Genomic DNA, 12,551 nt, shown 5'->3' on the forward strand with positions numbered 1-12,551 from the left:
TACTTCTATAACATCAAGTGTAAAAAAGGGTGTTTCAGTAAGCATGTGTCTCAGAATGACTTTTTTTTTGGTGATCCATTACCATTCTAGTAACAGAAGACCACACTGCCGTAAACTTCATTGCTAGTAAACAGTTTCTCATCCAAGTCATGTGCTTTGTATCTGTACCTCTGTACCTCATAGAATTGGCTGTAAAGAAACTTCTTTTCTATTACCTGATTGCCCTGCCCTTACCAACAGAATCCCTTGCATGCATAGGGAGCATACTGCTGTAGAAGCAACAGGTGTGTCTTCCTCCTGAGGGAGGCACCTTCTACCCAGAATGTGGGTGTTGAGGTTTGCAGCTCCACGAGGTGGGAACCTGCTTTGAGCATCCCAGTGGTGTGCTTGGTTCAGTACCCGGTGATTCCTTGTATTGACACAAAGGAAGCTAATGCTCAAATAGAACTCTGCAGTGGTAACATGCTAATGTAGATGTACACTGAAAGATCAGTTTATATAAGAAATTGTCTAAAAATACAGTTAAGACCAAAAAAAAAAAATAGAAGGCTGAGTGTTATCCTTAGCTCAAAACAACTTTGAAAGAATCAGCTGTTATGACAAAAATAAAAATAGTGCAATAATGTAAGGATTACTTCAATTCTGATCTGTTCATCTGTGAAGAGCTTTTATTAGAGATCACACCTTTGAGGATAGACTGTGTCCATATGTGACAAAGTTAGTCTTTCCATAAATTAAACCAACTTGGTTTAGTTACTAAAGTTTTTTGTTATAAAGTGGTTTCTGAATGTTCAAAATAATTTTTTTTTACAAGATTGTAAAAAAATAACATAGAAGCATGTTATGGGTAGGCTGACTGGCTTATAAAAGGACAAAGGTGACTAGTCTTAGGTAAACAAAGAAAGTGGGCTACTAAGAAGTTTTTCAAGAGATTGGAGTAACAAGCAGATGTCAAGGTTTTCAATTTCTGATTTTTTTTCTTGCCTGTACAAATTTAGCTTGTCTCTCCAGTCTTGGGATAATGTTAACTCAAAGGCTCCAGTAGTTCATTACAATGCACTTGCTGCTTTTAAAAATTTTCTGCAGATGGAGATGCAGTTTATTGTTGCTATAACTGAGAAATTCTATGTCTGACTTGCTGGGAGCTGTTAATCCAAACTTTGTGAAACATTGACTAAAGCAGCTTTGAAGCTTATTACAAGATGAGAGCATCTCATGGTCCAGTAAAGTTTTCAGTATCCATCTAAAGATTTTTTTACTAGAGCTGCAAAGGAGTTTCCAGCAACTTTGCTACCTTATCTGTACATCTTGATGAGTAATACAGCTGCGGAGTATGTACCTCCTGGTTTTGCTAGAAATGTGTGCCCCAAATCTTAAGATAACTTTTCATTTAGTTTGTGTTTAGTCCCACTTTTGAATTCAATGAGGTTTTACTAGGAATTGAAGTTGTTTTGAGTAAGTACATATAAGCTCATTTTGTTTCAACTGCTTTCTTTAATTCTCAGAATACTGTTTTTGAAGTATACCTACATTTAACCTTAAATTATTAATAAAGAATTTTGTCTTCTTTAACCATATTTGAAGAAAAGGCTTATATTTTTCTGAGTAAGTTGTAGAGGCATCGCTAGATCAGCTATTACCAAATTAATATGAAATAGTGTAGTGTCCTTTTATGCAAGTCGATACTATATATGTACAGTGCAGTGGCTTATGTGAGAGGATGAGAAAACATGTGAACATCTGTATTTATTAAAAAAAAAAAAAAAAAAAAAAAATGTATTTAAGAGGATTGTCCTCTAGAGCAGTTCAACTACCCAAACTGTCAACAGTATCTTTGAAACAGTAATTTGAAGGCTGTGAAGCACTCTGTGGTACTTCCGGTAACTAGTATCTTCAGCAAGAAAATCTACAGTCTGTGTTAAATATAAAATTTCTGAAAGGGAAATTTAAGGTGCATTTTAAGTTGTGACTTATGATAGTAGCTTTGATTATTTTTTTAATTGCTTTTTAAAATTTATTTTTGCTACTTGATTCTAACCAGAACACATTTTCAGTTTTCCCATGTTTTCAAGATATAATATGCTTTGAAGTTGTGTTATTGGTGTTTCTTGTTTGATCAATTAATGTAAAGGTTTACAATTTATGAGTTGTACTGTTTTCGTGATTACAGAACCAATAGATATGTGCAAACCCTATTAATCATTCCTCACATGCTTTTTTAAAATAAAGCATTAAAGATAAAAAGGTAATTGTTTTTACCGGTTCTTAAAAATATAAACTTGGTAAATCTTGTTGGATACTTTATCAGGAGAGGTGAGTTTTCTTTGATGTGACACTTGTCCTTGGGTAACAAACAATTCTTTAAAAATTTCTATAATTAGCTGTATTTCTTTCTTCCAAGTATTACAAGAAGAAAAGTTACTTGAACTCTCAAATTTGGAGGCAGACATAAAATGGGTCTTAAGGACTGCTGCTAGTTAGGAGAAATTAATCCCTGTGTTCAGTTACAGGTGCTACACAAACTGATCAGCTGGTTGTCAGCCAGAGAGGACAATTAAAGTGTTGTTGCAATAAATGCTGACAGTGAGGCTGAGATTCGGATTGGTCTCTCTTACCATGCCACTGATGTGTGACAAGATGAGTTAGGAGCTTTGGACACTTAATAATTCTTCCCAATCCTATTTGTTTAAAATGAGCTAATAGAATGCAAATGGTTAATATGGAATTGCAGAGTAACCCTATAGGTGAGACAGTCTGATGGCATAAACCTCATTTCCTTAGGAAGTCAGCCTGAAAACAGTGACTAGATTTGATATATACATCTATTTCACAGTTCTTCATTACATATCAACAGGCTTTTCTCTCGTTATTCATCTTCAGCAGTCCCCTTGAGCAGGGCTCCAGATATGATTATCTTCCTGTATTGCTATTCCCTACGGAGAAGCTACTCCAAGTGTGTTGGGTTTTTTTTTTGTGTGTGTGTGTGTGTGTGTGTGATCCAAGCTAACCTAAGATTTCAGTTTACTTTTAGTAGTGCCAGATATTTGTCCATAATTGATTATTGTGACAAGATTGTCTTATCCATCACTAATTTAGCCAAACCAGCGTGGAATACAATTTTTTTGTCTGCATGGTTGGATTTGGACTAATCCCTCTCTTTATATTGTCTTCATAGTGGTTTGTCGTTCAGTCTTTTCTCTTTCAAATTGTACCCTGAAATAAAATGCTGCTATTTTACTGCAATTTCTGTTGGGGAAAAAAAAAAAAAGCGCATTCAGGATATTACAGCCTCAATTTTTAAATGCAAATTCTTTGTCTCAGTGTGGTGACTAGGAGGTTAAAACATGAAAGTCCCATGCTGCTGTCAGGAAGCTTTGAGGAGCAAGAACCTTACACTGTTATTTTGGAGGGAAGAGAGAGAAGAATAAACCTCCCTCCTTTCAGTCACGAAATACATTAATATTTTTAAACTGTAATAAAGTAATGAGATATGAGCATGTTGTATTTTTCATTAATTTTATAGTGTGAAACTGCCACTGTTCATATCACAAGAACAATGCATGTTATTTCAGTATAGGAATTAAACAGTTGTAGCATAGCTTTCCATAGACTTTATATACAAGAGGGTATTAAATGCTTGAATCTTGTCTCGGGTATCCTGAATTACTACCTGTCACACTGATATCCTTTAGAAAATAAAATTTATTTCAGAAAAATACCTAATCTTAATGTAAAGGTATCAGATTTCTTTGGTAGCTTGTTCCAGCATTTAATTTTTTATCAAATTATAAAATAAATGGTCTGTTTCCAGCTTCTGAATGTCTGACAGATATTTCTAGCCACTGCTTCTTGTTATTAAGTTCTTTGAGTTTAGAAATCTTTAGAAAAACTGTGGTTTTTCTCCTATGGAGATACTTAAATACCAAGAAATATGATTGCAGTTTTCTTAATGATTCAAGGAATTTTCTTCAACGCCTTGCTCATTTTCAGTATCCTCTGTCTCCTATATTCTGCTCCAAAGAGGAGGAGCAGACTTCTGTAGTGTATCTAGACTAAGTCACACTGCTTCAACAAAGGAGCTTGTTGCTACCTTGTTCTACTCAAACCTTAAAAGCTATGTTTCCTGTGAACCCGAAGATCTTTGTCACATACTTGTAGTAAAGGGATCAGAAACCACTGTTCTGTGCTCTTCAATTTATCTATATTGAAACAGTGTTAAGATACCCAACTTTGCAGGAGGTTGAGGTAATTTTTACTATTGCAGTGCTACTGCGTTTCTTTACTATTCTTCTACTCTTCATATTATTTGCAAACTCTTATTGCCGATGGCTCTGTTTTATGACATCTTGATCAGTAACCAATGATCAGGATCAAGCCTGCTAAAAGCTTCTGAAGAATTTATGTGTGGGGAAAAATAAGGCATTTGAGAATTTCTTTACCCTTTATTTTGAGATCAGTCAGTTAGCATTTAATGTATTAGTAAATGAATTAAGAATAGGTTAACTTCTCTTTTAATCCCAATAAATATATTTTAGATGTATTTCCTTTCATGTCTTCTGCTTTCTCCTAGAAGACTGCTGGATGATAGCAGCTATAGGAAATGTTAGACTTTTTACCCCAGTCCCAGCCCTGAAATGAGTTTTAAAATGTTTCTTATTTATTGAGATGCCTAAGTATCACATTGTATAGATACTTCACTAGCGTTGCCTCACAAAGGAAACCTCTCTCTCCCACTTTTTTTGTATAGTAGGAAAAAATTTCAGCTTACACAAGGTACAAACTAGTGTTAGGATTCACAAAATGTTACGGGATCTGCTGAAGTATAGAGTCTTACAATTGCTGGGGATTTGAAATGTGTCACTTTCAGCCCTTGCAGAAATTGGGAGAAAACACCTACTTCAGATCTACTGCTTAATTTCAGTTTGATATTTAGTACTTCTTTCTTGAAAATTATTACTGGAAGTAAGAATTCTTATTTTAGAGTTGTTGTTGTTTGTTGGTAATAAATTTACAGCCTTGGAATTGTCAGACTTTAAAGGTGCTTATCAGTGCTGAATACAGAAATTGCAGTTTTTCTGGTGCTGCTTTTGCACAGATACTGATCTTCTTTTCATGTATAAGAGCATTGTGGCAAAGGTGATTCAACTCCGTGGTAGTAGTCATGCTATAGTTGAGTAATCCAGTGTTTCTGATTTCTCTGATCTACTTAAAACATCTGCTTTTCTTTGTAATTATTGTAATGGTAGAGGGCAGGAGGTTCCCCCACCCCAATTAACACTAGCAGAGCCATGTTTCATTCTGTAAAGCCAGAGCATGCATGTCTAGCTCTTCCTGCATGCTCTGCTAGTTGGAAATTTTAGGAAGGCTGGTCAAGGAGAACCACTGGTTGCCAATTAAATTGGTGGTACAGTTGAGCAGAAAGTGTGTTGTAGGTGAGAAGAAAGTGGTAAGGATGGGCAAAATCAGTGCCCCATAGTGGGGACAGCAGCAGTAGAGTATTACTGCCATCTGGTGTTCAAAAAGTTGCTAACTATGAACTTGAAAGTTGCCTATTTATTACTTATTTTACTTTTGTGTTCAGCCCAGTCCCAGGATTCTCAAGTGGCTCAAGATTCACCAGTTCTTGCTGCTGAAGTTGGAGAGGGAGTTGCAACATGTTCTGGACCATCATTCAGACTTGATAATACGGTTAGTCATATCAAAATAATCATATAAGATAACTTTTTATTTCGTGGTGAAATCTCTCTGTCTCACAGAAAACTAAGACTGGGTGCAGTATTCTAGATGCAGCATATAATAAGCACCAAGTAAAGGACGTAATCACTGCAGTGGATCTACTGGCTGTATTCCTGTTCATATTGCACGAATGTTTGTGCCCCTCTGGTGCCAGGGTATACCGTGGGCTTACATTCAGCTTGCTATCTGCTGAGCCTCCTCAGCCCTTTTTTCCCAGTGCTGCTCCACAGCAAGGCCACAGCTTGGGCTGGTCCATGGAGTTCTTCCTTCCCAGATGCTGCATTTAGCATTTTTTTTCTTGCTGAGTTTCATAACATTTCTGTAGGGCCAGCCTCACAAAGTCCTTTTGGATGTCTACTCTGCTGTTTCATATATTGGATGGTCCTCCCAACTTAGTTATCTGCAAACTATGAAAGTATGATGTCGCCTCCTGGGTCATTGCCAAAGGTATTAAGGAGGACAGGTCCTAGGACAGAGCCCTGTCACAGAATCACTTGGGTTGGAAAAGACCTTTAAGATCATCAAGTCTAACCATTAACCTAACACTGCCAAGTCCACCACTAAACCATGTCCTCAAGCACTGCATCTACACATCTTTTAAATACCTCCAAGGATGGTGACTCAACCATTTCCCTGGGCAGCCTGTCCCAATGCTTGACAACCCTTTTGGTGACAAAATGTTTCCTAATATCCAATCTAACCTCCCCTGGTGCAAACTGACGCCACTTCCTCTCATCCTATCACTTCTTACTTGAGAGAAGAGACTGACACCCACATTGCTACAACCCCCTTTCAGGTAGTTGTAGAGAGTGGTAAGGTCTTCCTTGACCTTCCTTTTTCTCCAGACTAAACAACCCCAGTTCCCTCAGCCACTCCTTGTAAGACTTGTGCTGCAGACCCTTCCCCTGCTTTGTGGCTTTTCTGTGGATGTGCTCCAGTACCTCAGTGTCTCCAAAACTGAACATGGTATTCGAGGTGTGGCCTCACCAGTGCTGAGTACAGGGGGATGATCACTGCCCTGGTCCTGCTGGCCACACTATTTCTGATACAAGCTAGTATGGTATTTGCCATCTGGGCACACTACCCAGATACACTTTTGTACTCCACTTGTTTCCCACCTCCAGGTAGAGTGTAACGCTTTAATCTCTGTCTTCTGAGACTTATTATCCAGCCTGTTCTTTAACCATCATGTCCATCCATCCAGGTTCTGACATCTAAACTAGAATACGAGAATATTGTGAGAGATAGTGTCAGAAGCCTTGCCAAGATCAACACCAGTGATATCCCCTGCTTTTCCCCTTACCCAAAGATCCCATCATTTTGTCAGGAGATAAAAACATTGTTTGAAAAATGCTATGTATATTGTGTGTTTATAAAATTACTTTTAAATATACATTTTATGTGTTTATGTTAAATACATAAAGTAGTATATAATGAGAAATGTAGGGGAAGGGTTTCTTAAAGTTTTGTCTTTTGTTTTGTCTTTTGTTTTCTTAGTGCACATTTTATTTCAGAGTTTGGGAAGAAATGTTCACATCTAATTCTTCAAAATTAGGAAGTAAAGGAACCCTCATTCTGTGTTTTGTGACTTCGTAGAGCTTACCTCAAAATTAAGGAAGATAATATTTTAGGATATTTTGTATATTTTTAGTTTGTAGAATTAAAATTTTAAGTCAGTCTCCTGTATGCAAAAGGCTCAGTATTGCAAATACTTGTAAAATTTTGTGAAATTAATGTTTGTCATGTATTGTCTGTATGTTCCTCTGAGATCTACATTTCTACTGAAGTGGGTCTGTGATGAGAAATAGCCAAATCTGACCACCAGAAGATAAATTAATCTTCCAGGTGTCATGATTTTTATGCAGTTCTGAGAGGCTTTTTAACTCTGTGTGTGTGTGCCTGTGTGTGTGCGCTGAGGGGAGGGGGCTGTTGGGGAGTGATGTGTCTGGGTGTGAATGTTTTGTACTGAGCAGTGATGAATCTCTATCTGCCTGACTGTGCAAAACATGAAGGCTTCTACACTTGACCTGAGCTCAGAATACAGTGTGTGGTTTTAAAGCTTTCATTATGGATATCTGAATACGTGGTAATAGGTATGTTATTTCATCCTAGGAAGTACTTTCTAAAGCAGTATCCACAAACTTAGGTTCAAAGGCTTTCATGCAAGGAATACCCTGTGACTTATCTTCAACGATTTCTACTGGAAGCTTTTTGACTAGTGAAATGTTGGATGTAAGCCCTGTTGACACTGGTAAGCGCTAAGTTTTGTTGTTCTTGTAAGAGGAAAATTTGTGTATTCTTTATTTCATAGCAGTATAGGTCAATGTGGAACTTAAGAATTATTGATATGTCTTAGGGTTGAGTTTAATGAGAACACATCAGCTTTAGCAAAGGCTATGTTGAGTTTTATTAAGCAGCTGTAACACTAGCAGTTTTCAAGTGACAAAACTTAAAAAAACTTAAAAAAATTGATCCCCAGATGATACAGTGATAAAAGTTCTCTAATCAGTCTGTCATAATTTGTTACAGAACTATGATCATTGTCTTGCTGTTAAGAGAATTGTTCCAATGTCTACTTGTCACCATAATAATTATTATTTGTGAAAATGCCATTTGAATGCCATACTGACTTTTAATAGTTTTCCGAGAAATTTATGTTCATATAACTTTTTGTCTGCAGTCTGCCTCTTGATTTTAAGTTAGCTTTTCATGAAATTAAAATTAATTCCTTTTCAATAAATATATAATTGCTCCTCTATATACTGACATTATCACTTGTGAACATAGGAAGTGAGTTTGAAAGTGATTAGATAGTGATAGGTGGATTTATTTACTTTAAAGCTTAATATTGTGTTAATCTGACACATACCTGATCTCATAAGCAACCACATGTATATATTAGTTATTCCACATTTATAAACCAATTTTTGAAGGCTACTGTTTTTTTACAGCCTTAGATTTCAATGGTTCATTTTAACCCTAATGTTCTAAACTGGTGTCATTTTGAGTAATAAACTTTATAATTTATGTGACAGAGCTGTGTTTTATTGATAGAAGAAAGCTAAAGCAAATTTGAAGATCATTTGTTTGTAGCTTTTTTTATTGTTTTTTTTTCTCGGTTGCGGAAGAAAAATACTGAAGGTTTTGGTCACTTAGCCACATGAATGTATTTTTCAAGTCTAGCTGTGTCTTCACTATACACTTGGTGGTTAATGACCTTTTCTGCTATCTTTGTGCAATTCTTCTGGAAGCATGTAGACAAAGAGGGGTTGGTGCTCTAACTAGGAACATGATTTTGGTTTCCTTGATTTTCTCAGATTTCTTTTGTTGGTAGCAGGCAATTTCTATTTAAGCATGCATAAAACTACTCTTCAATGCCATAAAGATACTCAAGATCCCATTATAGCATTGATACATTTATATGTGATAGGAGCTAAAAATACACTAGCTCGCATAAAATAACAGTATTCATTTTTTTAATTTTATTGTTTCAGTATTTCCTAAGTCTGCATACTCTAAAAGTGCTAAACTAGACTGACTACTACCTAATTAGATATTACTAACTTAAATTTGTGGAAATCCGAGGTAAGGTTTGTGGGAGCATTGAGAGGAGACAATTAAAGAAACAAGCACAAAGCTCTATATGAATATTTCAGGACATTAGTGTCTTTTAGATGACTTTGTAAGTGGTTTATATGCAAAACTGTGAACATCTAGCTTATTATTTCAGGATTGTCTTCTGATGGTACAGAAGGTAGAATTTTGAGAGAAACAGCAAGCTGCCCTTGGAACTCCTCGCTGCCTTTTACCTTGTGGCAGAGGCAAGAGAATATGTCTGGAGCCTCTGAAACTCAGTTGCCTGAAGGAGAGATGTACCTTTATAAAGGAAGTCAGATACAGCAGACCTTGGGGAAACGTACTGAACACTTGAACTCTTACTCTGAGGACAGCACATGTTTCCGAGGTATTTGCCATTTTAAAGCATCTTGTGCTGAGCTACTTACAGAATGAGAAGTTTACTCAGTGTTCTGTGTTAATCTGTATTATTTATATTTAGCTTACATTTTAAAGTCAGTAAGGTTTCTGCATGCGAGAGCTTTTGCTTTGGTGTTCTTCATGTTTTGCTTTATGTACCTGTCCACATAGCGTAGTGTAGTGCGAAAAATAAAAGATAGTCTGATCAGGTATCTCTGATCATAGTCTAGTTCTGTGCAGGTTCCTCCTACCATGGCTTAGACCCTTACCTGTGTCAATTTTATCACTTGTTAATGCACAACTTTCTCTTCAGGAAGGTAGAGACAATAATACTTATTATTCACATAGGGTCACATAGCTGATGAAACTCTGATTAACAGACTGGTTGGAGTTCTTAACTGTTTGTGAAAATAAGAACATCTGTATGACCTAGCGTGGGGATAATGCTAGTATTTTAAATTGAATCACTTCTTCCTGGAATGTTTGAAAACCTAGAATCATAGAACTATAGTTTAGTCTAGACCAGGAAGGACTTCTAGTTATGTGATCTGAGTTCTCCTTCCTGCTCACAGCAGAGCCAATTTAGACCAGATTGCTTAAGGCCTTGTCCAGGCAAGTTCGGAATATCTCCCAAGGACAGAGATTCTGTACCCTGCTGGGCAACATTTTAACAACTTCCTTTTTTTTTTTTTTTTTTTTTTTTTGAAAAATTGTATCCACCCAGAAATGCCTGTGTTTCATCTTGTGTCCCATTATCTCTTTTTCTTTCACTAAGCATGTTCAAGACTGACTGTATCTTCTCTGTACTGTACCTTAGGATACAGTAGACAGCATAGGTTTTCGTGCCCCTTCCTCCGCACCCTCAAGCCTTTTCTTAAGATTGAGCAAATACAGTTTTTTGGCTTCTCTTTGAACATAATGCACTTCATCCTTCTTTTAATTATTCTTATGCCTCTTTGTTGGACTTACTTCACTGTCACTGTGTGACTGTGTCACTGTGTGTTTTGTACTGGGAAGCCCACACTACTTCTGGTATAGTCTCACAAGTGCTGAACAGAGAGTTTATGGACTTAAGATTTTAATTGAAAAAAAAAGAAAAGCATTGGTGTAGCTCTTCCTTGCTACTTTTTGTACTTGCATTGAATTTTGAATCAGAGTGAGACCTGGATGTTGTAAACACTATTAACAAGCTTGTGTTTGTATACCTTCAGAATTCTATATGCTTTATTTACTGCATGTAGAAGCAAGGTGTGATATGTCTGTTGTTTTTTTGAGAGGGGTTGATTTGGGGGTTTTTGTTTTTAAAATAACCTCTTGTCTTATAGCTCTAGCAGCTGAACTTGATTTCCCTGAAATGGAGAGACATTTTCCAAACTTCCATCACCAGCTCTTTCAGCCTTTGGAACCAGGACTTGACTCTGATACTTCATCATCCTGTTCTCAATACAGAATTTCACAAGACAGAGAATTTAGCAAGGTACTACAGAAAAACTGATGGAGGAAATATTTTGGCTTAAGATTTCTGTATGATTTTAATGTATAATCCATATACTGTCTTCTCTTTAGAAGAAACACAGTTTTGATATACATAGAACTGGAAGCTTTTTTTGCTGGTTGTAGTAGAAATGTGATCCAAAAATCAAAGAATACCTTTAATTTTTTTATCCTTCATATTTCTGGAAAAATTAATTTTAATCAAGATTATTTTTTTTCTGACACAAGACTTCAAAACTTTCAACAAAAAGTCAAGACACGCCAATGTTTCTAGAAGTGGGAAACTCCAGTTTAAATATACAAAGAAGCAGCTTGCCTTCTAGTCTTGAAACACATGGGCCAAACAACATTGTATCAGAAGAGTATGTTAAAGAAAATATTACTCTAGGTATGTACAGTATAGTTAGATCAATGCTTTAAAAATCAACTTATTGCCAGTATGTAAATACCAACCCTTAAGGCGGGTTGGCTGTATTGAAACCGGGAAGGAACTCTTCACTTTTCTATCAGTCCTACTCTGAAATGTCTTAACTCTGCTGCTGCTCTCACACACTGTCTTCTCCACCACCTTTAAATGAGTAGAACTCCTAAGTTTTGTGAAGTTCTTCATTTCCTCAGCAGTTGTGATTTTAATACAAAAGCAGACCTGCATATTCAAGTGACTGTATGGATATTATGTTACTTATTACTTAAACTATAATTATGATTTTAGTGAATAGATATCAACTCTGGCTGAAACTGTCAGTTTAAGTACTTTTCCAAATATTTGTTCATGCATATCCATCAGTTTAAGTTCGAGGAAATTAAGAAAGTTTGAAAAATTGATTAAAATTGAGGTATATGTGTTAGAATCTCTTTGGTCTTACTGATTTGGCTTTTATACATTGTGTCCTTCAAGAAACCATTGAATTTTCCTTTTCCACTGTTAAGTGTCACCAGTAGTCATTATAAACTGCACAGTCCAATATTTGGTCTGATTATAGAATTGCTTCATCTATCTACAAAATAAAGGGGGGAAAGTGAGAGGAAGGAAGGAACTTTTAAGATTTCAATGTAGTAATTAGTAGATTAAAAGTCTTATGATTCTACAGGAGCATTAAGTTAACTGCAGCTCATAGCAGGAAAAGTGGTTTTTTTAATGTTTTGCAGTTTAATTCAAATTAACTGGATATTTCATGTATTCTAAAGAAAAGGACCAATCTGAAATTCCAAATGTAGCTAGTAGTAATCTAAATACTTCTGAAGCTATTATTTGCCAAGAATCAGGTGTTTCAGTGTTTTAAGGTACTCCAACAGAAAGCTGACCAGTAACAGGAAACACAAGCACAGTATTTGAGGTAATAGAT

At 36.1% G+C, this 12,551-nt stretch overlaps 1 protein-coding gene and 1 non-coding gene across 3 annotated transcripts in view; both read left to right on the forward strand.

Moving 5' to 3' along the window:
• CEP295 (centrosomal protein 295) overlaps nucleotides 1-12,551 on the forward strand; it is a 46,128-nt gene that overhangs the window by 25,913 nt on the left and 7,664 nt on the right. For both annotated transcript variants that reach the window (XM_026864263.1, XM_026864350.1), the window contains 5 exons: nucleotides 5,582-5,688; nucleotides 7,849-7,987; nucleotides 9,467-9,700; nucleotides 11,037-11,188; nucleotides 11,434-11,593. In XM_026864263.1, coding sequence (XP_026720064.1) covers nucleotides 5,582-5,688; nucleotides 7,849-7,987; nucleotides 9,467-9,700; nucleotides 11,037-11,188; nucleotides 11,434-11,593 — 792 coding nt within the window. The remainder of the gene's footprint in view (nucleotides 1-5,581; nucleotides 5,689-7,848; nucleotides 7,988-9,466; nucleotides 9,701-11,036; nucleotides 11,189-11,433; nucleotides 11,594-12,551) is intronic.
• Nucleotides 7,526-7,609, forward strand: LOC113487041. Its single transcript, XR_003399714.1, has one exon. It is a non-coding gene; the product is annotated as a small nucleolar RNA U2-19 (small nucleolar RNA).

This window comes from Athene cunicularia (genome assembly GCF_003259725.1).
Source record: "Athene cunicularia isolate RWA chromosome 1 unlocalized genomic scaffold, athCun1 chr1_part1, whole genome shotgun sequence".
In the NCBI taxonomy this organism is placed as follows: domain Eukaryota; kingdom Metazoa; phylum Chordata; class Aves; order Strigiformes; family Strigidae; genus Athene; species Athene cunicularia.